The sequence below is a fragment of the Neophocaena asiaeorientalis genome, unplaced genomic scaffold (assembly GCF_003031525.2).
Source record: "Neophocaena asiaeorientalis asiaeorientalis breed wild unplaced genomic scaffold, Neophocaena_asiaeorientalis_V1.1 scaffold123, whole genome shotgun sequence".
Lineage (NCBI taxonomy): Eukaryota > Metazoa > Chordata > Mammalia > Artiodactyla > Phocoenidae > Neophocaena > Neophocaena asiaeorientalis.
The window spans coordinates 12,514,374-12,542,299 of NW_020173666.1; the positions used below are offsets into that span (position 1 = coordinate 12,514,374).

Sequence of the window (27,926 nt, forward strand, 5' to 3'; positions counted from 1 at the left end):
TAGACTATGACGAAAACACACACTTTAAACTGGAATAATTTATTATTCTAACAAAAGTACAAAGTATGGAAAATTAGTGTATTTGAATCATTTCAGAGAGTAGAGAAAGTTTCACACTAGCAGATTTCGGCTTTTAGCACCTTTGAAAAGAAACATTCAAAGTTAAGACAAGTGGCAGGACAGGCTCCTGACTACCTTCGGTGATGACTCCTCTGACTTAGGGTGTGCAGGTCACAGAACAGTGTGGTTATTTGGTTTTTTTCTCTGCATTTTGAGAGTGCCACAAAAACACACTTAAAGAGAGTGAGACAGGTGATCACTGACTAGATGGCTGGTGGTTAGAAGATGGAAGAGAAATGTTGGGACAAAAGGAGAAAGATCACAGGCTGGACAGGGCGGTCAAATGGACAGTCCAAAGGCGCTGACAATGCAGTACATGGTCTTGTTCTCCCATCGCACTGTGCAGCTCCCTGCGGGAGGAAGGAGGCGGGTTAGGACAGAAAACTGGGAAGAAAGGGGGCCTTCCGAGTTCTCACGATCGTGTACTTAACTCTTTGTGGCCAAAAAAGAAGGCTGGCCAGTCTCTCGTCTATCAAATGTTTTAAAAGGTGACTCTAATAGACATGCATTCAAAGACAGGAAACATCCAAGTACATATTTCATAAAACAACGCTTTGGATAATCTAGATCTCAGCAGGGTCCAGGCACTGCAGAGCCTTCAGGGAAATGCCCGTGACAAGCCTTCAGGAACGGAATGAAAACCGTACGTACCATCAGTAGAGCTGTCCCAGAAGCAGGAACTTGCCGTGTGCAGTCCCGCTCCGTTCTTCTGCATGATTACACAGGTCACTTCGATAAAAACAGACTTTTATTAGAGAAATATACTTGGCAACACAAATTCCCTTTTGTCCGCTTTCATTATATATATACAGATCACGTGGCTGATGTTCATGATAAAAATTCTAGGGGTAGAGTGCCAGGTCCTAGGACATCAACAGATCACCACAGGCTTGTTCTAAAAGCATCAGATCTGAAATGCTGGTACGTCCCTGCGTTCCCGCAGCCCCACAGGCCAGGTAGGTGGTTACGTGCACAAGCCGAGTGACCTGCTCCTACCAGGAACCTCCTCTGAGCTCAGGCCACGCTGCTCTCCTGACACAGACTCGCCTCTGATCAGTATTTAAGGAACCACCACCAATATAACAAGAGGCAAAAATTCGTTACCAATGTATTTAAACGGCTTCCCCAGCTTGGTGAGTTGGCTTAAGCTTTGCTCCACTACGTTTGTGGTCCACTGATTCACTTTGCTGTGCTGATAGGCGTTGCCACCGATGGCACTTTCTATGGCCTGGAAGACAGAGCACAGCTGGTCACTGTTAGCAGAACACGCCAAACACCTTCCAGCCACTCCTGAGGTTCGCGCAGTTAGTACTGCACCCTAGGAACTGCTGAAATACAATTTGCATAAAGTGTAAATAAGCGTATTTGTAAACACGAGGACTCCTTTGCAAATGTACCTTCAGTTCTAACAGTGTTGTATTTCATTTGAATGCTTTATATTCAGTTTTAAAAATATGTAATTATATGGGACTTCCCTGGTGGTCCAGTGGCTAACACCGTGCGTTTCCAATGCAGGGGGCCTGGGTTCGATCCCTGCTCGGGGAACTAGATCCCGCATGCCACCAACTAAACAGTCCGCATGCCACAACGAAGATCCTGCATGCTGGAACTAAGACCCAGTGCACAGCTTCCCTGGTGGCGCAGTGGTTGAGAGTCCGCCTGCCGCTGCAGACAAACAAAAAAGTAATTATATAGCATCTGATCTGTCAAGTTTTTTAAACATTTTGACTGAATTTAATGTTTGCTGTTGTGGTTACTGTCTGGAGATAAGGAACACGTTTTCTCCCTACTGAGGCTAGAAAATATCTTCCTTTGCCTATTTCTTTCTTAAAAGTACACCAGAGATAGAGGAATCTTTTGTTGGTTGTACAACTGACAATGTACAAACCTATCCAAATAATCATGTATTGATATTTACAAATACTTCCTTTACCCAGCATCTTCTGGGAATGTTACCACAAAAGTACATTTTTCAGAAAACTAAAGAACTCCTCTATCTATTCCAAAACTTAGTTTGTGATGAATTTTTTCTTTATTATGAAATTCCTTGTCTCCTTTTCTGTGCTGTATTCTGGGTGGGTTCACCCTGTGTACTTCAGAGGGTATTCAGGAATACACACAGTCCCTGGCCCCAACTCTTGGTCCAGCTGGTAATAAGGATAGTCCCATTTTACAGTTCTCTGGGCCTTTTATGCTGGTGCCTGTGTGCCTGCTTCTAAGCAGCTTTCTTTTCTACTCCTTTTCTAACTTGTGCTGGAAACCAGAAAACTGAGTTTTTATGACACTTATGACCTAAAATAATAACATTCAGTGAGGGCTAAGTTCTGTCCTCAGACGTGGAGAGAAAAAGTCCCTGAGTTGTATACAATGGTGACAGACTGGGGTCTACGGCCTGGGGCCTAGCCCAGAGACCTTGGTTTTGAGGAACAAAAGCGACCTACAGTCACGCCACATTCACCACATTCTAGCGCTGGAAATTCCTAGTCATCCTGGGACCTGAGCGGGCTGCTGCCCCCACAAACTGGCACAGCTCTTCCGCACCCTCTGCCGTGTCCTGCTCCCTCCCCAGCTCAGAGCTGAACCTGGGACCAGGGTGGTGATAGCTCTGGGTGTCCCCAAAGAAGTAGGGGCTGCACTCGAGCTAAACCTCTCACTCTGGCAAGTCTCTCCACACATGCTTCGGAATTCACTGTTTTTCAGGGAGGGAGGAAAACCCTCCGCTAATTTTGTACCCATGCAAATTTACTACTACCCAATCCTTAAAATAGCTGAGTACAGAATTAACCTTTTGCCTAGAGGCAAAAAAAAGCTGAAAGTAACACCACACTGTAACTTTATGCTTCCAGTCCTTTATGCTTCCAGGGAGACTGGGAAGGTCTACTTGCAATGGTACTTGCTGCCTGGGAACCAAGTCAAAGACAGTGAAGAAAACAAGCAAGGCCCAAGGAGGCTTCACGATGAGCCAGCTCCATGTCTGAGTTCTAGTGAAATTCACCCATCTTCCTGCTCCCTACCGTGCTCCTAATAAACACTTTTTTTTTCCCCCAAAAAACTACAAGGACTTCCCTGGTGGCACAGTGGTTAAGAATTTGCCTGCCAATGCAGGGGACACGGGTTCGAGCCCCAGTCTGGGAAGATCCCACATGCCGTGGAGCAACAAAGCCCGTGCGCCACAACTACTGAGCCTGCGGCTCTAGAGCTGGCGAGCCACAACTACTGAAGCCTGCACACCTAGAACCTGTGCTCCGCAACAAGAGAAGCCACCACAATGAGAAGCCCGTGCACTGCAACAAAGAGTAGCCCCCGCTCGCCGCAACTAGAGAAAGCCCGCACGCAGTAATGAAGACCCAACGCAGCCAAACATAAAAAAATTTTTTAAATGAGTAAATTTTTTAAAAAGAAAGAAAAACAATGACAAGCAAACTGTTATAGATCCTGAAAGCAAGTAGAAAATCATGCCTGATGTGGAATAATACATACAGCAGAACAAAATCATTTTGCTTTTTAATGGTGTTCACAAAAATAGGGTGTGGTTCTTTATCACTCTGCCATTAGTCAATAACTTGCATTAATAATAATTTGCATTGGAGTCAATTCCAAATCACATATATAACCTCAAATGGTATTGGCAAACTTAGATCATCTAATAACCGTCTTTTAGCCACTGGCTTCATTATGTGCTCAGTGTACCCAGGGAGGGAAACTGACTAGGAAAACGTTTCTGGCCTCCTTCCTGCCCCAGGCTGCCCCATGCTCAGCACTAGTCCAGCCACACCCACCTCCCTCCAATCCCTCAAACACCACGCACACTCCTTACCACAGGGCCTTTGCACTTGTCCACTGCCTGGAGTATCTGTCCCCCTCTTTTCACTGAGTTAACACTCCTCCCATTTTCTCAGATTCCAGCTCTGAACTCACTAGGTGGGTTAATCCCTCAAAGCACCACATACCATGGCAGTTACCACACAGGGAATGCACATTTACATTTTCCAATGTGATTATTACCATGAGTCTTTGATGCTAAAAGGTTATAGAATCAAGCCTTAGTAACATTCAGTAATAATGCTAGTATATAAAATGTCCTGTCTCATTTAAAATATATAATTTACATAATATGGGAGAATTCCTTTTTGTTTCGTTTGGTTTTGTTTTTGTTTTTTGCAGTACGCGAGCTTCTCACTGTTGCGGCCTCTCCCGTTGCGTACCACAGGCTCCGGACGCGCAGGCTCAGCGGCCATGGCTCACGGGCCCAGCCGCTCCGCGGCATGTGGGATCTTCCCAGACCGGGGCACGAACCCGTGTCCCCTGCATCGGCAGGCGGACTCTCAACCACTGCGCCACCAGGGAAGCCCCAAGGGAGAGTTCTTATCCAGATATTCATTGAAGTAAAAACTGTTATTTGAAATGCCAAAACACACAGGCTCAGTTGAAACAATTCCAAGACAGTATTTAAAACACATTATTTTCACTCATGTAAGCCATTAATCAAACATTGAAAAAGGGAGCATTTCTCCTCTTACCTCTTTTACAATGTTGCTCACTTCATCAACAACAAAAGCAGTCTGTAAGGAAGAAAATTAGTTAAGTTTGATTGATTTAAACGATCCTTTTCCACTGCACTGATTAATGCAAATTTAGGTAATGAACATGATTTAGAAATGAAGACCTTAGAAATAATCTAACCAGGCTGTTCATTTTACTGAGGAAAACATTAAGTAGCTCTCTGAGGATCACAGAGCTAATGAGAGGCAGTCAGGAGACGTAGGATACATGTATACAATTTAAAGGTTTTTTGGTTTGTTTCTGTTTTAGTCATGCCATGACCCAAAAGACTGACTTCACCTTAAACTAAAATTCAATCTCTCCATCCATTTCAGCTGGCCGCTAGGATGATTACTATAGAAGTTTAATGAGTTACTTGACTTTTACATAAATTAACTGACTCTTTCCCTGATGTAAACTTGTTAGGAGGCTTGAAACTTAAGACGTTTTGGTTTTGGGGGTTTGTTTTTAGCCACTATTTGTGGTAAGATACACCATGATTTTACTATTTTCTGTTGGTATTTTCTTTCTCAGTACTGTCCTACTTCAGGACTGTACAGCTAGCTGCTGGCACAGCCATTCCCCGCCAGTGTGTCGAGGTGAGCTGGGAGGTGGGCTCTCAGCAGGAATCTAGTGCCAGGAGTTTATATAAATGGCTTTCTTTTTTCTTTCTTTTTACATATGGTACATCTGAATGGGTACAAGGTTCCCTCTGAATCCTGGGAACCTTATTTCCAGAGCTTTGCAGATGCTTTCCAGAGGGCAGCCCCAGGCCCTCAGTCCATGTGCATCCCGGTGGAATAAAGGCAGAGAGTTCAGCAGGGCGTTTTCCTCCCTGCCAGGCTGCTGACCACTGTGGCCCTGTGCTAGTAATGCCCCTTTCTTCCCAGGAGGATCAAGAGCTGACTGCCTGAAGCCCACCCGCTGTACTCAGAAGTCATACTGGGAGACAAAGCCAACTCACCCAGTTAATGAAAATCTGCAGTATCCTAGAGTAAATTATTTCTCGAAGTTTAAAGGATCTTTCCAAGAGACTTCAGTGATCCTAAACCATACAGGAAAGTCCCTGTATAACTTTCCATGTGGTTAAAATATGAAAAAGGGTGAGGGGCATTTCAATGGACTTTTCGTGGAAAGTACAGCAGTTGTACAGAATCCACTGGGCAGTTTCAGTTTCTACAGGAAAGTCGAACAATGAACAGAGAGTAGAGTTATTAATACAAAGATCCAGGTATCTACATGAAGTTAGAGGATATGCAGAGGCTGTAAGGAGGAGTGGGGTGGATTAGTAAACGCCCAAAGCGGGCCTACTAGAAAGAAGAGAGTCATGGTCTCAGCCTCCCAGGGCTTTATCTTGTGTAAAACACAGATCACTCTGTTGGGCCCTTTCATTTCTCAGATATGCAGTTGAGATCTGAAATAATGAAGTCACTTAGCCACCTCATTGGTGAGCGCCAGAATTAGAGTGCAGAGTGTTAAAATGCCCGTATTAAGGACTTCCTCTATATTGCCATTTCCTTTCTTAAAAGTTACTCAATATTCCTATAATACAAGCCATTTTGCAACAGTAGATGAGTGCACAGTTTACAGGGGTCTTTCCTTGACTCCCTGCTCCTGAACTATGACTTCTCCTAATTATTCACTTGATCGCTGCCAGCATTCAGACACTGATAATGACACTACCATAGACAGTTTGTGCTAGTTCGGAAATTAGATAAAAACTGAAACTCTTAAGGTCAGTCCTTAAGCCATATATATGTATTCCCCTCAAAACATTCCTGCTTAGACTAAATTTCAAAAATGGTAAAAGAACCTGTTATTTTTGACAGGCTGCGTAATAAATGGGACTCCATTTATTTGTATTTCAACAAGAATTATTTAGTGAGAAGAAAAATGGGCAGGTATTCTATAAGAGGAGCACCCATCAGCTTTATTCCCTGAATGCTCGTAAGCTCGAAGGAAGAAGGAAAGCCATGAAACGGCGCACGTCATTACAGCGAACGTCGTCTGCTTGGTAAATAACTGTATGCGCTCCCCTGCTTCTTCGTTGGGGCAGTAAGAGATGACTCTTCTCCCCCCACAGATAGGAGCTATCTTACTGTCGTCTCAAACTCAAATGAAATGGGAGTGACGGTGGCCTCGGTGGGCGCTGCGCGCAGCACCGAAGAACAGGTGTGGAAACGAAGAGAGGCAGCTTCTCCTACTGGGCACGTCTGCTTTTTGCCCACAGCCAGAGGATCCAATCCTTGACTTAAGGGACTTGAGAGATGTGACTGTACATGCGGGTCACTCTGGAGTCTCGCGTGCATCAGCGACACACAAGGGGCGGCCTTCAGTCTTCCCCACCCGCGGGCGGGGGTCTGAATCACGGAATAAACAGAGCGAGTGGGTCGGGGGCGTGGCGGGCCGGGGGCGCCGGGAAGGCGAGCGGCGCGGCGGGGGGTCTCCCGGGAGTGCAGCCGGCAGAAGGCGTCCCAAGGCTGCGGAGCCTCCTCCACGCCCCGCCCCCCGAGCCCCGCCCCGGGCAGGGCGACGACGCCCTGAGCCGGCCCGGCGGCGGGTCACCGCGAAGCGCTCGGCAGGGCGTCGGTGCCGTCAGCCTGCACTGGGGACGGGCGCTGCCCACGTCTAGACGCGGCCCAGGTGCCCGCACAAGCCCTTGGCTGCCGCCGCCCACCCGCACCCGGAACTCCCGGCCTCCACCCGTCCCGTCGCCAACCCAGCGGTTACCTCCTCGGCAGCCTGGTAGTCTTCCATCTTCCCTTCGGCGCCTCGCCTCCGCCTCCCTGAGTAGAGCGCACTGCGCAGGCGCACTCAGGCCCCGCCCCTCGCTCCTGGCCCCGCCCTCCTCTAGGGCCCCCGCCCACTCCCGCCCTGACCCAGTTGCCAGTACAGCTCCGACCAGCCCGGCGGCCGTTGGGGGTTCGCCTCTTCTCCCGTGCTGCCGGAGCCGACGGTTTCCGCGGGAACCCGCCAGGGAATCCCGGCAGCTCCCTACACCTCAGCAACGAGAACAAAACAAATGGACAAAGCCAGTTCGGGAGGGGAAGAGTCGTCCTGGTCCCTCTCTCCGGTTCGTACTGTGTGGGTTAATTTGAACGTTCAAGCGAGTGGACACCTAGTAACAAACTGTAAAGTGATTTATGAACATGATGGGCTGTCTGAGATATTGTTTGCAGTCCCCTTAAGGATCCAGGGTTAGGAAACTTTAGCTGTGAACGAAACCTTCCTTTGGGGAGGTAAGTTTTCCATATAAATGAGATTTTTTTTTTTTTCCTACAGTCACTATTTAAAAAAGAAAAAAATTGGGGGGTGGAAAACATTGTAAAATGCTGCACACTTTCTGGCTGCCTTAACCAGAATGACCTAGACATACACTTAACTTGTCTACAAAGGTCTTTATAAAAATTAGTAATGGGGGCTTCCCTGGTGGCGCTAGTGGTTGAGAGTCCGCCTGTCGATGCAGGAGACACGGGTTCGTGCCCTGGTCCGGGAGGATCCCACATGCCGCGGAGCGGCTGGGCCCGTGAGCCATGGCCGCTGAGCCTGCGCGTCCGGAGCCTGTGCTCCGAAACGGGAGAGGCCGCAACAGTGAGAGGCCCGCGTACCGCAAAAAAAAAAAAAAAAATTAGTAATGGCGCTGGGCACTGGTATGGCGCTCTCCAGGAAGGGCTGGGGTATATGTACCTGCTTGCTTGCATGTGATCTGAGGCTAAAACCTTTGACTTTGGGGGCTACTTTTTCTGTTGTTTTTACCACACCCTCAAAGTCAATCTGTCACTTCTTACCTCTCTAAAGACCAATAGCTAAAACCCACTTCCCATCCTTCCAGGAAGGGCTGACCACAGGACCCTGAGACTTGGCAGAATTAAGCTTCAGAGCCCACATTCAGTTCATCTGCAACCCTTGTTTCTGTGCTTTAGAATCTGAGTTCCATGCTGGCAGAATCCGTTTTATTCACTAATGTGTCCCCTGCCCCTTCCATTGTACCTGGCGCATGGTAGGTGCACAATGAAAACTTATTGAATGAATGATTTTCCCCACACATTAGTTCTGCCTCACACCCAGTTGCAGAGAACTGGGAGTGGAGGAAGAGGCAATCGCCTGCCTCCTGGGAAAGGGGGAGGGGGAGAGGGTGAAAGACACAAGGCTGCCCTGCCCTGGACACCTGGCTTGAGCAAGGGGACCTGCTGGGTGGGAACTGGCTGCCCTCTCACACCTGGTTTCTGCTTCTCAGATTCTGAACTCTGCCTTTTGAGCTTTGTTCCCTTCCTGTTATCTGGCTTCGATTCACCTGTTCCAGTGTTTCAGCCTCCAGCCTCAGTCTACATGGGATTCTAAGTCTGGCATTTCTTTGTTTTGTCTTCCTCACATTCCCAGCTTCACCTAAGATCCCAAGATCCCTTGTCAGGTGTCCTTCTCCATCACTAGACCCCAGTTCCAGCCCCTCAGCAGCACCACACTCCCGACCCAATCAGGGGCCCTTTCGCCCTCTTCTAATTTTCTTCTGCTCTCCTCGGGTGGCCCCGGGGGCCCACTAGCTAAGTGTGTTAGAATTATGTGCAAAGCAAGAGGGAACAATTCTGAGTGAGGTTTGGGACATCGTTTCTAAATTGTTCCATAACCTTTTAAGAATTTCCTAATTCAAATGAGTGTCCTGAATGGCTGCTGGGATAGTGCATTAGTAATGCTTAGATCTTAAGTTATACTGTGACTGAAAATCACCAGCATGGGCATAAATCAACAGAAAACATGTAAATGTGAATTTAAAAAAATTTTACATGACTTTAGCTTATCTGCATCGGGTACCACTCTCCAATTTTAACTATCAAAGAACATTCATTAAATGATCATAATACATGCCATAGTTATATTGAGTCTGCCCCAGAAATGGATAAGTTGGTCTGTTTATCTTCAGAACTATTTGTTCACTTATTCAACACACATGACAGTGACACTCACTTTGCTGCAGCCTCTGAGCTGGAGTGGAAGCTACAGAGTTGACTAGGATACGGCCTTGATGGAAAAACTTGAAAAACTTATTTCTGTCCATGGGCGGATTTGAACTCTCTAGGCTCAGTGATGTTGTAGTGCTTGGAAAGATGCAGTGCAGGGCTTGTCTTCTGCCCGATTGATGCGCACTCTGCAGGGCTAAGGAATTTAAAATCACTGTGGCATTTGGCCGCTGACTAGCTGCCATTCCAGCACCCCGACTCTGCAAAGAATGAATGTCCATGAGAAGTCCTGGAGTATAAACACGCTGACCCAGAGCTGCTCGTGAATCTCCCGAATTTAGCCATATTTTAGGATAACGTTTAGGTTTCTGTGCAGCGAGTAAGTGGAGTGGATCTTGGATTTGCTTTTCAATTTGGGGCTTAGCCATAAGTTGGCAGATGTTGTGTGCTTTCTTTCTTCGAGTCGAGTCTCTTAAATACACTCCTTAGAAATAAGGATTGTTGTTGTCAATGCCTTATTTAGCGAGTGTGGGCCAAATAACCATAGCCCTGCCACCTCAACAAGTGATATCCACAGCCACAGTTGGGTCTCCCAGTGCTGTCTATGCTCTGCAGCCATTTGCCATCCAAATCCAGTCCTGGGGATGTTCGCGTTTTCCTTCCTCTCCCTGTGCCTAGGAGTGTTACTGAGATGTACCGTGGAGTCAGGCTGAGTCACTAATGATGAGGAGGAGGAAGATGCCGATGGTGATGATGGCGATTGCAAAACACTCAAGTGTGAGGAACGTAACGTTGTAATGGAGAGGCTGACACAGATGTAAAGTGAGAGTCCTGTGCTGAGAAGTACATGCTAACGAGATTGGCTAAGAAGTGCCTATATTTAGGTCTGCTGTCAGCTGGGAAGCACGGGCACAGTGGGACTGAAATACCTCTGTACCAACTGGGAATGGCTGTTGCTCTGAACCCCTAGGCTCCCTCTTCCTTCCAGTCCTGCCCACCCCTGCCCCTTCCCTGGGACCTCATCCCAAGATCCAACAACTAAAGGATAATTCGGGGCATAGCAGAGCCACCAGTGGGCATTTCTTCTGACCAATCATTTCACACTGTGGTAGTTATCAAATAGTTTATCAGTTCCGTGTATATGAAAAAAACACACACACTCCATCAGTCAGCATAGGCTAGGTTAGCTGAAGAAACCAACGACCCTAGACTCTTGGTGGCTGACAACAACAAATGTGTATTTGTTACTCACGCTACATGACCATCAAGGGTCTGCTGTGGCTCTGCCCGGTGTGTTCTCCACGCATCGGCGGGGACCAGGCTGATGGAGCAGGCTTACTCCAAAGTCAGTGAGGGAGAGGGAAGGGGGAGGGGACAGTGGCCCCAGTGCTGGCTGGAAGGTGCCGCTGGTAAGTGCGCACACTTCTTCGTCCAGAGCAAGTCTCTCGGCTGACCTGGGTTTATAGGGCAGGCACACTTATGGGAGAAGGATGCTACAACCTGCCACACACAGCATTCTGAAGGCTTCCCTTGGTGATTTATTGATACCATGTTCACGCTCTCTTTGCCAGACTCCCGCCCATTCATCAACCTGACCACTCTCCCCTTCCACTGCTACTCTGGTCTAATCCCCAGGCCAGCCCTGTGTCACCTCACTTCAGTTTCAGATGTGATCTATTTCTACCCATTCAGTTTCAACACCCAGGTACCTTCTATCTTTGCCAGCTCTCCCCTGCTGTCCACTGTAGCCTGAGGCCTTAGGTCAGTGGTCTCCAAACTTCTGTAATCGTGCCCATGTAGCATGAATAATTTTTGAGCGGGTAACTCAAAAGTATGTTTATTTCAACTGTGATATGTTAAACTACAAATCCATTTATTTAATATTAATAAAGTTTAAGTTTTATCTTTTTGAAAATAAATATAAAAAGAAGTTCTAATGTTTTCTTAGTATATCCTACTGTTATGGGCTGAATCGTGTCTCTCCCCAGATTCATATGTTGCAGCCCTAACCCCAAGTGCTTCGAATGTGACCTTCTATATTTGGAAATAGGTGTATTTAGAGACCTATTTAGGGTCTTAAAATAGGTAATTAGGTTAAAATGGGGTCCTTAGGGTGGACCTAATCCAATACGACTGATGTCCTTATAAGAAGGGAATAGGACACAGAAAGGTACAGAGAAATCAAGTGAAGACATAGAGATAAGATAGCCATCAACAGGCCAAGGAGCAAGGCCTCGGGAGAAAACCAATCCTGGAAATACCTTGATCTTGAACTTCTAGACTCCAGAATTGTGAGAAAATAAATTTCCATTGTTTAAGCCACACAGTCTGTGGTATTTGTTGCAGCAGCCTTGGCAAAGTAATACACCTACTTTGGAAATAATTAGTCTAGGATACCCTCATTCTAAAAACATTTTCTTCCAAATACTCCTAAATGGATCCACTTACTATCTTATGCTGCAAAATAGTAGCACTACTCCTAAGGAAACAGCGCTTGTTACTTATTAAGGATCTTCTTAGGCCGTGGGTCCTAGACCACGATCACTGTGACAGTGCCTGACGTAGTAGGTACACAATAAATATTTGTGAATGCGTTGAATGAACTGTAACCTAAGAGAGAAGCCTGTGACCCTCCCCAGGAAACAAGCTCAGAGGGGCCAAGTGGTTTGCTCAAGGTGACTCAGGTCTGTCTCACCCCAAAGCCAGCCCTCTTTTTTGTTTTTTTTTGGCGATATGCGGGCCTCTCAGCGTTGTGGCCTACTCCCGTTGCAGAGCACAGGCCGCGGACGCGCAGGCTCAGCGGCCATGGCTCACGGGCCCAGCCGCTCTGCGGCATGTGGGACCTTCCCAGACCGGGGCACGAACCCGTGTCCCCTGCATCGGCAGGTGGACTCTCAACCACTGCGCCACCAGGGAAGCCCTTAAAAGCCAGCCCTCTTAATTCACTCTTCCCTCCTGTCATGTTAATCCTCCTGCCCCACCCCTGCTTCTCACCTGATGGAATTTCCCCATCTCAGGTGGGCATCCTTAGGCCACAGAAGAATGAGATCTCAGAACCGAAGAGCCGAAGGGATGATCAAAGTGAATCTCACTTACAGCTGAGGAAGCCGAGGCCCAGGAGTATTTGGAGAGATCTAGTGATTCCCAAGGCCACACAGCATGCCTTAATCTTGGTCATCAACTGACGTGCCTGAATCATAGTCTCTCAATTAGAGTTTATACTAGTTCACCCTGGAGAGTGAGTCTGAGATCCTCAAAAGAGACAGTTAAGGGGGAAAAAAGACAAGTCCACTGAGAGGGAGAAGATATCTGTGATATAAATATCTGACAAAGGACTCATATCCTGAATATATAAAGAACTTCTACAAATCAATAACAGAAAGATAACCCAATAGCAAAACAGGCAAAAGACATGAACAGGTCCTACATCAAAGCAGATATCCAAATGATCAATAAACATATAAAAAGATGCCAAATTGCTCAGCTTCTCTATACATCAGGGAAATGAAAATTGAAACCATAATGTGATACCACTATACACCCACCAGAATGGATAAAATAAGAAAGGCAGACAATATCAAGTGTTTGGGAGGATGTGGAGCCCCCGGAACTTGTTGCCAGTAAAGGATATAAATTAGTTCGACAGCTTTGGAAGACTGTGTGGCAACATTTGCTAAGGTTGAACGTACACCTAACCTGTGACTAGCAATTCCACTCCCGGACACATAACCAGCAGACACGTATGCAAATATTCACCCAAGCGTTTGTAGCAACACTATTCATAACAGCCCAAAATTATAAATAGCACAAATGTCCATCAACAGTACCATAAACAAATGTTTTAATCTGTTCATACAATGAAATACAACACCGCGATGAGAATGAACAAACGATAACTACATGCAATAGTATGAATCTCATAAACGCTGAACAGCGGAAGCCAGGCCCCAAAATTGTTAATATCGTATGATTCCATTTACACAAAGTGCAGAATCGGGAGGACTAATGAATGATGTTAAAGGTCAGGCTAGTCGTTACCTTTGGGGGGGAAAGGTGTAACTGGAAGGCCTATGAGGGGCTCCCGAGACGCTGTTTAAGTTTTGTTTTTCATAGGGGTACGTTCACTTCGGGAGAATTTATCAAGCTGTGCTTATGATCTGTATCATATTCCATACGTACGCTATTCTTCAGTGAAATTTACCCCCCAAAAGTCCGTGCCAGTCTTGTTATAAATCAACTCTTGAGTTAACAGCTGTGTTTGAGATGTCATTACATTAGTCATTTACACTTGAGGTCAATGGAGAAACCCCTTGCAAACGTGGGAACGTTTGACTAATGGAAGCCTCTAGGCTCTTTGGGGGTTTCTTTGGTCTGGGTGAAACATTGCAGTAGCACCAGTGTGGTCTTTCCTCCACCAAAAAACATACACTGTTGGCGTACAAGAGCGCCTGGGTGTGGTTTCACGTGGCTTAGCCCCGGGGTCCTTGGCGAGTGGGGGTTAGTAGCCACAGAGGCCCTCAGGGCCCGCCTGCCCGACAGGAAGGAAAGAGAAATACGTCAATTGTTCTAGCATGAAGAAAAATTGACTTCCTTCTCCAGAACGAGCTCCCCTGGTCTCCCCTCTTGAAGCTGAGGCAAAGGTAGGCTGAGCACCTGAGTCCAGCCCTTCGGGCAGCTTGTTTTAAGGGTGGGGTGGATAGAGATTACAGTTTATATAACTTCTCTTAAACTAATGGCTTTGAAAATGTAGGAAATAAAAGGAATGATATATCAGACAAAGGATAACTTGTAATTTTATTGAATAGCATACATTTTAAATGTAGGATAAGAATGATTTGAATGGAAAGGAGGAATACTTTAGAGTTAGTTAAAAAACTAAACCAAACTAAAGCAAAGAACACTACCCGAAAGCTATATGGTGTGGATTTTTTCTGTGGGGGTAGAGAGTGTTGTTTGATTTCCTTTTTGGTTTGTAAATTCTTATACATACAGTTTATTATTGTTTGGCTCTGAATCAACTTCACAGATTCCAATTTTTTGATCCCCCATAATCTTTAGTTTGGAGGTGGAACATAAATGTAATTTTAAAATTAAGTTAGCCGGGGTCTAATTTAAATGTCTTGCAATTCAGCCTCCTTAACCCCCAAACAGAATTTCCTGACAAGAGGAGAGATTATGAGAAGAAAATGCATGTTAGATATTAAGTATCTACTGAGACGTTAGAATTGGTATAGAAAAAGGTTATTTAGCCAAGATAGTAGAAGATTCTATGTTCTTAACTTTCCTGTCTAAACAAAGCATAAGACTTTGGAGTTAAACAGACCCAGATTAGAGTGTGACTTTAGGTAGATTACTTAATTGCTGCAAGCCTCACTCTCCTCGTCTGTAAAATGGGTATCCTTTCACCATAAGGTTGCAACGAGGACTGAGATTGTGTGTGTAAAGAACTTGTCAAACTGTCTGGTCCAGAGTAAGTGCCAAATGTCAATAAACAGTAGCGGGTGGTACAAAAAAAGTGTAGCAATAATTATGGGTAGTGCCTCCTGTATGTAACAATATGATAATATTAATTCTCATCTTTTTACCTTTCCATGAGAAAAGGTCAAGTTTAAGCCTGAAATACCATGGATTTCTATTTCAGTGTTTAACTTTGATTCTAAAAAGGCATTTGGGGGTTATTTTTGGTGGCAAGATGTCTGTGTGAATGAGAAAGGATAGACTCCACAGTGAATGCAGGAACCTTCCAGAAGGCGCACCCTTTCCGCCTTCTCCTGTCTCTTGTAGGTGTCAAGTTTTCTAGGCTTAAACCCACGAACACACAACGTCATACATTAAGGACAGAGTTTTGAGGGACCTGAAGCTTATATGATGTCTGGAGACTTTAAGAAAACAAATACAAGATCAGGAATTGCAAATGAAGGGGCGAGAAGCCCAAGGTCACCGGCTTCCTGGAAAACCACCTCTGGTTCGGTGACCAGAGAGACGAAGAATTTGCAAAGGCTTGTCTCTCTTTCCACGTCACAGTTCCTGAGGGACACACAGGCGAGTTGTCTCACCTTTGCAAAAAGGAGCCCATCAAGCCTTGAGCTGGAACCACAGACCCAAGAGCCGCCTCGCGTTCCGCTCCTTTCTTAGGAGGACGGACTGGTGGTCCTTGCGGCTGTTCCAGGCGTCCGTAAGGAAAGTCCATGTGCAAAAAAGAGATGACATTTTCAGGTGAAGCTGCAAGGTCTGCGTAGTCCCTCAACTTTTCCCCTGCATTCGGGGCAGAAAGTATTGTGGCTGTCTTCGGAAAAAACTGCAGCTTCTCAAGGAAACAGCTGTGGTGAAACACAGCAGCGGAGGGTGCGGTCTCTGAAGCGACGGGGGCTGTGAGCCTCGCTCGGCTGTGACTTTCAGCCTTGGGCACGGTCTCTAGTTTGCCTTGAAAGTCTGGGTGGCGATGACAGTCGTGTTCACACGCAGGCATGTCAGGCATGTCGCCTGATTTGCCGCATTTCCCTCCATCACAGGCAGGGGGTGGTGCTTTCGTTCCTTTGATGTGATGACCAGCTGCTCAGAGGTGGTAGACATTTAGATGAAAGGACTTGGGGACGGCCTGCAGATAAAGAGCGTTTCCTTTCCTGTCCTCCTTTTCTCTTCTCGCCCTCAGTTCCACGTTTCTTGTACTTTTCCCCCTCATCAGATCTAAAAAGCCGAAGTCAATTGGCTGTTAGGCTGAGGAAAGCAAGCAAGCGTGGTTTCAAAACTCACACGTGTTTAGCGACTTCCCTGGAGGTCCAGGGGTTACAACTCCGCGCTTCCACTTCAGGGGACGCGGGTTCGATCCCTGGTCGGGGAACTGAGATCCCGCAAGCCGCTCGGCCAAAAAAATTTTTAAAACAGACACGTTTGGATGTTCCTTTCCCCTGGCAAAAGGGGTCCCACACGTTTCTCCCCTGGGACTCTTTCCGTGCCCCCTCCCCTGCCCCCAGCCATTTCTGCTCTCTCCATATGCAGTGAATCACGCCTTCCTCTCAGCGGCCTCCTCTGTAGATCCTTATGTGTTTATACTCATCCTACCATGTCGTAACTTATTCGTTCGCATGTCCATTTTCTGGCTGGAGTGCGAGCTTTTTGAACGCAGAGACCGGCTCCTACTTATTTTATATCCTCAATCCGTGGCACATGCCTGGCACACACAAGGACCAATGAAATCAGCGCTGTGGATCAATGCACTCATCACCAAACCGCGTTGGTCTGGATGCAAAGTTCCACCGGGACACAGCACGACCGGCTACCAGCAAGACGGATATACGCGGACTGAAACACTGTGCTGGCTTTAGGAGGGGCCCCTGCTGTCTCAGTCCCTATCGGTCCCAGAGGAATGGCTTGAGTCCTGCTTTGGGACCTTCCTGAAGGGGCGGAGGGGGAGGAGAGAGGACGAGTTCTGAGTGCTGCTTGCTTTGTTCCAGCTGTTGCTCTAGGGCTGTACCCAGATGATTCCAGAATTGGGGTTTGATCCCAGGTTGTCTGACACCCAAACCTATGCTGAGATGGGATAGTTTGCTGTGAAGTGCTTCTCCAGGTGGCTCTGGGAGACTTTTTCCTTCAAAGTGGTGCTTTGATGTAGGTTTTATTTATTATTTAATTGTTAGATAAAATTAGACTGGTAGATGGGATACTGTAAAACAAAGGGCAGCCACCGTTTCAAATGTACAAAAATGCAATTGAGAAAGGAGGTTGAGGGCTAGACTCAGCTCCATGTGGGTGAGGACAGAGCCTGATTCCAGTTCTTGGGACAAAAACACAATTTAAGAATTTGTTGGGTGCGTGAGAGAGTGACTAAACATCATCATAGAAAAACCGGATCTGGGAGATTTCATTATTCAAGCTATGAGATTGTAAATTTCTGCATGAGATCATTAAACTAAAATACCTTTTTGTGTGCTTCTCAGATTTGAAATGACTCAGATTTCCCGATGCTTTCCAGATGTCTGAAGCCTGGAGCTTTCTGAGATGAGTGTTATTTGCTCACCTGACTGTCCTTCCTTCCCGCTCTACTCGAATTCGTGCTTGCTGCTTTGGCAAGTAAACCCGCATGTTACAATATTCACTGGGTTTCTCAACCCCAGCGAAACATTAAGGACCCATTTGCTGGGTGATGAGGGGTCACTAAAAACCAATGGGACCACTAGAAGGACACTTGAATCAGACAGAAAGAAGTCCGAGTCATGATAGAAAAATACACAAAGGGAAACGGGGTCATAATGAAGAAGCGATTTACTGTGCTTGTAAATAAGGAGAAAGTTCCTGAATTAGTTAGCAATTAATCTGGACCTTGGAAGATTAATAATAATAATGACGATGATGGTACTATTACTACTACCACAGTTAACATTTGTCAACGGCTTATTATATGCTCACCACCGTGATCTAAGTACTTTACGGGTAACAGCACATTTAATCCTCAGAGCAACTCTAGGAAGTGGGTGTTGTCATTCTCTCTACTTTATGGGCAAGGCAATTAAATCCCAAGGGGCTTAGGTAACTTGCCCAGCATCTCAGCAGTCAGTAAGGGGCAGAGAAGAGCTACTCACTCAGCCAGTGAGGCTCCAAATCCTGCTTTGCGGACTGTTCCCCTCACTGCCTCCGAGGAAATTAGATTTTGGTAGGGAGAGGCAAGAGCAGGAGTGAATGCACGGAAAAAGAAAAGTGCATGATGTGTTCAGGGAGCAGTCTCAGATGTGTCTAATTCGGGAGCATTGCAGCATTCTGCGGGAATTAAGGATGGAGGAGTAGGGAGGAGGCCAGATCAGTGAGGGTGCGAAAGGCCGTTTCGCAGTTTAGAACTCACGTGTAGGCGGTGGAGACCCTGAGCTCCTTTCCTGGGGGAGGAGTGACATATTCCCACCTCATCCTTGCTCAGTGGACTGTCCCTCACCCTAGAGATGTTCCTCTCCTTCCTCAGACCAGCTCCTTTTCTTCTCCCGGGCTCAGCCATGAAGATTTTCCTGTCCTCTCCGGTCACCAGTCTCCTTCTTACTCACCATCCATTCAGTGCTGTCACTCCTGTTCCCACTGGTCGGCTGCAGGCTAATGGACACAGCCAGTTCTGGACCCCATCAGTTGCTCCTGTTACCCACTTTGTGTTACAGATGCCATGCTCACACCTCGCTCCCTCATCCCAGCATAAGGCAAGGAACACGCCAACTGATTTTAATAGATCTCATAGAATTCTTTTACAATCTCCATTTTTTGACTCAAAAACATCAGCGAGATCAAAGCATCCAACAGAGAAGTCTACTTGTTTTATCCATGTTTTGAAGAATATGAAAAATAATCCAGGGTGGCTTCTAGTTTCCTGCTAGCGTCGGTGACCAGAAATGGAATCTGTAAAGATGGACCTTAGCTTGCTAAGGCCGCCCGGTGGATGGACTTCTCTCTTACTTTCTTGGTATTTACCATGGGTGCATGCTGCTGGCTAATTAGCTCCATCTGCCACCCTAGAAACCTCTCTTGACTAGGAAAAAGTTCACTAAAAATAAATAAATAAATAGTTAAAAAAAAATAAGTAAATCATTGCCATAAGTCTGGGGCACCTTGTCTTGGATAAATACACTATAGGCGAAGATTAGTTTTAGTGAATTGGGTTTGAGTGATTTGACAGGTGGATTACAGAGTAAAATCTCCAATTTGGCTGTTGATGTAAAACTTAGAGGAATTCAAATGCCAGCCTACCAGGGATAAAGTGCAGAAAGAACTCCAGGTTCTGTTCAAGAGGATTGAAAAGATGCCGTTGAAATAACTTGGATGATTGCTGTTGAAAGAGAAACTCTGAGCTCTCAGTTAGAACCTGGAAATCAGGCCTGCCTGGAATTGCATAAGCAAATTTACAATCAAACTAAAACCCCAACACAGCTTAAAACAATAAAAACAACTGACCAGTCCTCTAATTTCCCCACCCCATTCTCCTAAAACCCAATAATATGTTGAAAAATGAACAAGAGAATGATATACACAGTTTAATTTGTAAGCGACCTGAGAAATCATTGGATTCTCTAGTTCAGTGGTTCTTAAACCCCAAGGACCCAATGCTCACCCTTTATAGGAAATATTTTGTAGTTCACCTTTTGCTATCTGGAATTGGAATTCATGTATAATATAATTTACCTACACCAATAACAACAACAATGCATCATTACTGTTATAAAAGGAGAAATAAAGGGGCAGTAAATTATAAGAATATAATATGTACTCATGTATGTAAACTGCATTAGAAGACACAGTGAAGTTGTCAAATGTTCGCATACATAGAATCACATTGACCAGAACATCTACAAATGCAGACCATTACCAGTATTATGGCATTAGTGATTCAAATGCTACAAGCCATGCTGCCCTTGGTGATGCAACGCTCTGAAATGATAAACAATTTTTGTTAAAGTTCTAAATGAAACCAAGTACAGTCTTTCTTCAATTTACATAATAGTTGCATTCTGGAAAGCTCAGAGTATGTGAAAACCCTGCAAAATATACTTTGTGTTTCTATGAGTTAAATTCTATTATCAGAAAATTATACTTTTTTCCTAGTTGAATTATCTGGTAAGATAGCCAACATTTGTATGGGAATGCAAGGTAACTTTTTGTCACTGTGACAACCAAAAGCACCCCACAAATATCTAGAGGGAAGCATGGTACTGCCCCTACTGAAAAAGCCTGAACAAATCCAAATAAGATGAAGCACCTGTGGCTCAAACGTGTGAAATGTCTAAGCCACCAAGCCAGTTGGGACACTAGGAGGACCCTGGTAACCAAAGAGAAAACATCCTCCTAAGTTTCTGTTAAAACTTGAAATGAATGATCCTGGGGTGATGCTCTATGCAGTACTGATCAGTACTACATCATCTTCTTGTGAAAAGTAGGATAGAGTATAAATTACCAGTACTGATAGCATCAGTTCAAAAAGTCACCCTTGTGTAGAGAGGATCTGGACACAGGTCCTCCAAGTTAAAGGAAAAAAGTACATTTCAAAACAATAATAGGGACTTCCCTGGTGGCGCAGTGGTTAAGAATCCGCCTGCCAATGCAGGGGACACGGGTTTGATCCCTGGTCTGGGAAGATCCCACATGCTGCGGAGCAACTAAGCCCGTGCACCACAACTACTGAGCCTGCGCTCTAGAGCCCACGAGCCACAACTACTGAACCCACGTGCCGCAACTACTGAAGCCCGCGCGCCTAGAGCCGGCGCTCTGCAACAAGAGAAGCCTGTGCAATGAGAAGCCCGCGCACCGCCCCCAAGATTAACCCCTGCTCACCGCAGCTAGAGAAAGCCTGCACGCAGCAACAAAGACCCAACACAGCCAAAAATTAATTAATTAAAATTTAAAAACCTAAAAAAGAAGGATTTACTCATAGTAGTTATCAACCACGTGCTTGGATGACTGAAGGTTTATAGAAACCAGAGTCAAAATCTCTCAAAGTCGAGAATAAAAACTCAGAGAGAGAAACACGGCACACCCAGACCTAGGAGAAAACACCCTCCTAGGCTTTCTGTTAAATCTTGAAATGAATGATCCTGGGGTGATGCTTCGTCTAAGCTTTATCCCTGTATCAACTTGGAGCACCAGAGAGCACCGTGTTTTGCTGTGTGTTTGAAAGGCTTTCAATGAACTGTAATCTGGTGCTCGATCCTTAGTTAATCTGAAATCAATATAATGATGATACGTGAAGCACAGTTTTGCATCTTCTGCCAAACCACTGCTCAGATAATTGATTGCCTTTTTGGTCCATGCCCTTTACACCTCAAGAATGCCCTTGTTTTCTTTCGATTTATCAGAACTATGTACACCACTTTGATTTTGGGTTTTGTTTCGTTCTGTTTTGTTTTGCCTTGGTTACTAGGAAGGTCAGAGGTACAGCTAATGCTCAAGTACAGTGACTGTTTCACTGCAGGTTCCCGGTAGAAATTGCCGGCCCCTTTTCGCTCTGGTTGCTGTTTCTCTGACTTTAATCGTCCTCTCTGTGCTTTTATTGTGAGCTACATCATCTTCTTGTGAAAAGTAGGATAGAGTATAAATTACCAGTCATTAAGTCCTGTATCCTAAGCACCTGAACAGTGCCTGGCACGTGGGTGCTTTATCAACATTTACTGAGTGAATGGATGATGGATGGATGCTGGAAACGAACTCAATTTCACTTTTCTGTAAATAGCAGTGGATGGCCACTAGGGGGAGGAAGCGCCTACTCCTCCCTGCAGACGGCTCTCTGAAGCCACAGACATGCGTTTGGTAGAGAACAGTAGTGTTTTTAAGTAACCGAATCCTGCATTTCTGGAATGGGTAGGGCCTTTCCCCCTGAAGGAGTGAACACTGAGTACTGCAGGAGCACTCTCTTCCAGCCCAGGGCTGCGCTGCTTCTGCTGGACAGCAGAGTCCAAAGGCCACATGGAGAGAAAGCTCAGTGCACAGATCACATGTTTTGAAACAACTGCAAAAATCTTCATTTAAAACACTTGGCGAATCAGACAAACAGGATAGTAGTATGGTTGGCCTAGTAGTATGGTTAATAGGTTAAAATAAGAAAAAAGCAGGAAGAACCGAGGGCGTGTTTAGAAGAAATAGGCTTATGACGTTGGTGACACAGTGGCTAGTTTGCACTTTACCACTTAGCACTTGATTACACGCTGTTTCCCAGCACTCTCCTCTTTTTTTTTTGTGGTACCCGGGCCTCTCACTGCTGTGGCCTCTCCCGTTGCGGAGCACAGGCTCCGGACGCACAGGCTCAGCGGCCATGGCTCACGGGCCCAGCCGCTCCACGGCATGTGGGATCTTCCCGGACCGGGGCACGAACCCGTGTCCCCTGCATCGGCAGGCGGACTCCCAACCACTGTGCCACCAGGGAAGCCCCAGCACTTTCCTCTTTCCCAGAGACTCAGAGCCTTGGGGAACTCCGTCTATTCATCTGGAAACGCGGGCCCAAGGAAGGATGTGGCTTCGACTCCGGTGGGGCTGGAGCCCCAAGTCCTTGTCCCTGTCTGTCCCTGTCATTTCCCCACCGTCTACATAGGACACCTTTTGGGAGCAGGCACTTGGGACTGCTTGGCTGGAGACCAGAGGCCAGGAGCGTCTCCTGGCAGCCCTGGGCTTTCCTACTTCTCATGCAACCTCTGCAATTTGGGTGGGCCACATATTTTAACTTTATCCTACAATAGAGAAACTGACAGAGAATCCCTTAAGCCAGGGGTCCTTAGCCTGTAGGTCCATGACCTTGGACATGAAAAAATTTTACATCATTGTTTTCATTAACCCGTAACTAAAATTTAGCATTTCCTGCAATTATGAGTACAGGCACTGAACCACAGTAGAACTAGCAGGACTGGTGACTGCCACAAATAGAAATCACAGATATTTTTATGCCACATTGTATGTTGCAGATATCTGAAAACATTGTTTACAACCATCACTACTCTGAAATTAGTTGTTAGATCACTGCTAGATTTCATGCGTCAATGGACCCATCTATTACTATGTTATAATCTTTAAAAATTTCAGTATCATCGATTTCCTTTGTAATAATGTATTTTATTTTATGCACTTAAATACAGAAGCTTCACCAGATGACCAAAGATTAAGAATCTGTGCTTAAAGAAATGATTCCTTAGGGTTCTCTTAACTTCTCATTCATTGATTTGCTATGAATCATAAATTAATATAATGTGCATTTCTGTTGCAGCCGAACAAAGGGAGTTTAGCTTCTAAAGAATTGAAAGGAAGTCTTATTACTAAGGAATTCATGTAGATTTGATAACAAAATGGCATTCTAGAAAGTGCATCAATTAGAGCTGCATTTCCTGCTTTTCACTGACATGCATCTATCCAGTGCTTTATCAATTCAATGCCATCCTCTTGGTTGGGGGGAAGAACAGATTGAAGGTGATGTGTGTCCAACGTCACTGATGGCAAAAGAAAGTAGGAGGAACGTATGCAGAACCTGGCAACTAGCATTAACCAGAAACAAGGCCCTGGGCATAAGGCAGCCACTGAAAACCATTAAAGACCATAGATAATGGGTAGATTGAGGTTGTGGTGATATCCCTTTATACATCCTTAATTGATTAAACAGTTTCTTTTTGAGTCTTGAAGTTAACTGTAAAAATTACAGTGAGCAGTTGAGAACTTGGTTGTTCTAATGTACTTTCGATTAGGATGATGTATGTTAAAGATAGACCTGTATGCCTCTAATCACTCAAGGTACAGAATTCATATTAGAAAAATTCAAGTGTGTAAGTTTGAGGCTTTTAGAAACACGAGAAGGCCAATTTAATAAAATTTAAAATCTTACGTTATCATCATGGCAGAAAATGTAGAGATCTGTCTGTGTAGAGCATTTTGTCTCTTCTGGATTCATGCTGCAGTATAGGTACATCAGCCAGGAAAAATGATGCCATTTTTATTGTCTTTTCTACAGGTATTGAACTGGCTGGGCTTTTAACCATCGTTGCTGCTACCTGTAAACATATGAAGGGGAAGGTTGACTTCTGTAAGTCGTTGATACGCTTCTCACTGCTCTTCGTAAATTCCCTCAGATTGGGGATTACTTCTGCTTTGCAGAAATTATCTGCAGGGGGCCCTGCATAATTTATAACAATCTCTGGCAAAACCTCAGAAAAAAAGATATGCTTTTTTCTTAGTCGGATATCAGAGGCTGCGGCAGGACCCAGGGAAAAGGCTCCCCAGGTGGCATGAGGCTCTGGGAGCGACCATCCCAACCGAGGGACGGCCTCTTGGAACGTCCTTCTCCTGAGGAGTGTGACACAGTAAAAAGAAGGAAAAAAAAGAGCCACAAGCAACACAGCTGCCAATGAAATAGGAGAGGGATTGCTTTCAAAAGCACGTGGGGCTCTCACTGGACTCTCTGTGCTCATCCGCGGGACAGGAGCGCAAGGCCACGGAGTAGAACCTCAGCGTGGGTCTAAGAAGAGACAGAAATGGCCCAAGAAGTCAGCCTGAAGTCCCTCCGGGGATCAGAACGCGAGGTGATCCTCCAGGTCCTGTACCGGGACCGGGAGGTTCGAAACATCGAGGAGGAAAGGATACGGTATGCTGCTGTCATTTAGTGGGTGGGATTCTTTCTTTTTTTTTGGCTTTTTCTGCTTGGAAGCTGCTTCTACCTGGCGTATTGCTGCTTGCTGCCTACTCAGCTTCTTGTCTGACAAGAGTCGGAATGAAGGGCTATGGGGGAGGTGACCTTTGCCGTGTCACTAAGCTTCGGGGATGGTAAGGGAAAGAATGCCTTTTGTTTTTCCTTTAAAATAATGCCTTTTTTTGTGATAAGTTTGCTGTCTGTCAGCTTGTCCATTTGCCTACTTGGCAGGAATAATTCAAGGGAAGCTTTCAGGCTTCTCATACGCCCTTCAAGGGAAAGACCTCCGGCTAAGGGTTTTCCTAAATTATTTTTGGTGGTAACCAAAGGCACAAAGAAAGCAGCATAGAAACAGCAAAGCTGCTGGAATCCATTCCTGTCCTTTTCTTTTCTCTCTTTTGCTTCCCAGCTGGCTTTGAGGGAAGGGGAAACCTGCCCAGCCTGCTCGCCGACTGATCTGTTAGCAGAGAGCCTCTTTCCTCTCTCTGAGCTCCGCGGGCTGTTGGACGTTAGTTTAACACTTAACAAAGCAGGGCTGGGCGGTGTCCGTGGTTAGCTGTCAAGATCCATCTTTAATATGGTGATGCTTTGTTTACCGATCGATGTTTATGGAGAGCGTGAGGTCTAGAGGATAAGTAAATGGAATAGGCTTTTTGGTTTTGCTTTGTTTTTAATGGCAGAACTCCTTCAGAGTCTGCCAGGAAAAATAAACATATAAAATAAAACTTTGGACCACCAAATGTCTGAGGAAGGAATGAAAATTTCTGGTTAACTAGAAGGTACAATGTTCTTTTTCTACCCTCCTCTGTTATCCCAAAGCTCTCTAAGTGTACTTATACTTTATTCCACTAAAAAAATACACTGAACAAAATTGATTTTTCTTTGATGATTCAAGATCTTACGGTGATTTAGAAGCATCGTTTTGAATATCAACAAAGTAACATGGATACTGTGGTAAAAGGTTTGTTACAAAGGGTACTGATTCTAGAGCAAATCCTGAAAGTTGGATGTAAGCTTGTTTCTTGGGGTTAGCTTCTCTTTTCTAAAAGTAAGTAACAGTAGGGCTTCCCTGGTGGCGCAGTTAAGAATCCGCCTGCCAACGCAGGGGACACGGGTTCAATCCCTGGTCCGGGAAGATCCCACATAATTAAAAATAAAAATAAATAAATAAAAATTTAAAAAAAATAATAAAAGTAAGTAACAGAGACATTTCATAGAAGAGTATTCTGGCTAATGATACCCTCTGGGGTCCAATGTAATGTCCCTTTGTACTAGGGCTATTGTCCTGGGGAAATAGGGACTGAAAGTAACTGACCACCCATAAAAAACAGTAGCAAAAGCATAGCATCGAGGGAGCTCAGCTTGGTGCTCTGTGATGACCTAGATGTGGGAGAAAGGCGGGGCTGGAGGTTCAAGAGGGAAGGGGATATAGGTACACATATAGCTTATTCACTTCATTGTACAGCAGAAACTAAACACAACATTGTAAAGGAATTTTACTCCAATAAAAAAAAATTTTTTTTAAATTTATTCCATTGAAAAAAGCATAGCATCAGCTAAATAACTTTATTGGGGAACTTAAGACAATAGCAGGCATGTATACTGTACATTTATAGGTCATTCCCTGCCTTGCATTTTAGAATTGATGCCATTTTCTGCATTTTTCCTCTTCTTTCACTGTCCTTGCTTTATGTTATAATGCCCTTTGGGCACAGAGGGATGAACCTAGCCAGCCATAGTGTTTATGCTTTGCCATTTAATCCTCACAGCAACCCTGGGAGGTAAGGCTTGCACAGTCGAGAAAACCTCTGAGCCTCTGCTCCGAGACGTCGCAAGAGATCCTGGTTCACACAGCCGTGTTGGAACCCGGGGGTGCTGGATGCCAAAGCCCCCTCTTTCTCGCCATGGGTGGTGCTGTTGGGGCCCTTGCCATGTAGGAATTTGGCTGGCATCTGTCCTTCCACTCAATTGCTTCTTATCATTTAACTCTCTGGGCCACAGGAAACTGAAGACACACTTGCAGCATCTCAGGTGGAAAGGCTCAAAGAGCGGGAGCCAGGAGTACAAAGAGAAGTCCTGTGCCCGCTGCCGGCAGGCCCTGGGGCTCCTGCTGAACCGGGGGGCCGTGTGCCAGGGCTGCAGCCACCGCGTGTGTGCCAAGTGCCGAGTGTTCCTGAGGATGACCCGCGCCTGGAAGTGCACCGTGTGCTTTGAGGACAGGTGAGGATGGGCCGGGGAGCCTCAGAGATGGTGCAGGACAAACTGTTGACAAAGACGGCTGTCGCTCCTCAAACTTGATCGGGAAATGTTTGCCGAGTGCTTAATATGGAGCTGCCTTTCTAGAAGTGGAAGTTATCGTAATTCAAAAGTGCATTTTGTTATATGAAAAAAGTTTTTTTTTTCTAATTTACAAAAGTTTGTTTGTAATGGCTGGGGATCAGTTAACGTAGGAGTTAAGATTCCTTTCAATTTCTTAACTGGTTCATTTTGTTAGTTTTCTTAGAGCTTAATTTATCTCTTTGAGGAAATGTGGAGTGAATTGTAACACAGAGAATATTAGAGCGTCCTGTGCAGCTTTATTAAGGCCTTTTTGAAGGAGGCAAGCTGACCTGTATTGGATGCTCTACTAAAGAAACGGGTATGCTTTCTGTTAGTGATAGCGGGAATCTACATTCTAATCTTTTGATGTTGTGAGGTTTTAAAATATTTTAAACATGGAATTGGCATTTTTGAAAATGATAAAGAATATCTGTGGCTTGATCTCACGCCGTTCGAAGCACGAGTAGGCTGGTCGCCAGTCCCTTGGAAACACGGGGGGTGTTTCTGCCTCTCGTGGGGTGGCATGCACAAGGACGTCACAGAACTTACGAGAGGTAGCTATGTTCTCTGGTGTGAATGTAGGAGAGGAGTCAGAGACTGAGATTGGAAAACAACTTGTCAATATTGCTGTAGATGCGTGAGTGCCCCGGGGGCTAAGACTGTGAGAGGTGCTTACACAGTGTGGGCACAGCAGCTGGGTCTTCTCTCCCCCTAAATCGGAAGGATTGTGTCTATGGGCATATCCTGATATTAATCTCCTTAAATTTCCCATCCCTTTGCAAGGCTTAATGTATTTCAGTCAGTCATTGGAAGGCAGGTTGTTCAACCAGATTTCCTTGTTCCTAAGCTCCACCCCCCCCACCCCC

At 45.5% G+C, this 27,926-nt stretch overlaps 2 protein-coding genes across 11 annotated transcripts in view; one reads left to right on the forward strand and one right to left on the reverse strand.

Moving 5' to 3' along the window:
• Positions 1–20: 20 nt before the first annotated feature.
• DYNLT1 (dynein light chain Tctex-type 1) lies at positions 21–7,462 on the reverse strand. Of its 2 annotated transcripts, XM_024747927.1 has the most exons (5): positions 7,393–7,462; positions 4,641–4,682; positions 1,225–1,348; positions 772–849; positions 21–470 (listed from the first exon to the last, which is right to left on the reverse strand). In XM_024747927.1, exons 1-5 carry the CDS (start codon positions 7,417–7,419, stop codon positions 400–402), a joined length of 342 nt encoding a protein of 113 aa, XP_024603695.1. In that variant the 5' UTR covers positions 7,420–7,462; the 3' UTR covers positions 21–399. The 2 variants fall into 2 exon arrangements, with proteins under 2 accessions (XP_024603695.1, XP_024603696.1); XM_024747928.1 differs by lacking the exon at positions 21–470 and having other exon boundaries at positions 774–829; positions 7,393–7,452.
• A 141-nt stretch (positions 7,463–7,603) lies between these two features.
• SYTL3 (synaptotagmin like 3) overlaps positions 7,604–27,926 on the forward strand; it is an 86,079-nt gene continuing 65,756 nt past the window's right edge. For 6 of the 9 annotated variants that reach the window (XM_024748009.1, XM_024748011.1, XM_024748012.1 and 3 more), the window contains exons 1-3: positions 14,195–14,257; positions 24,067–24,696; positions 26,743–26,961. In XM_024748009.1, the coding sequence (XP_024603777.1) occupies positions 24,587–24,696; positions 26,743–26,961 (329 nt within the window). In that variant the 5' untranslated portion in view covers positions 14,195–14,257; positions 24,067–24,586. Of the gene's footprint in view, positions 7,736–14,194; positions 14,258–24,066; positions 24,697–26,742; positions 26,962–27,926 lie in introns of those variants that run through there. The other 3 variants (XM_024748010.1, XM_024748016.1, XM_024748017.1) reach the window with 3 other exon arrangements.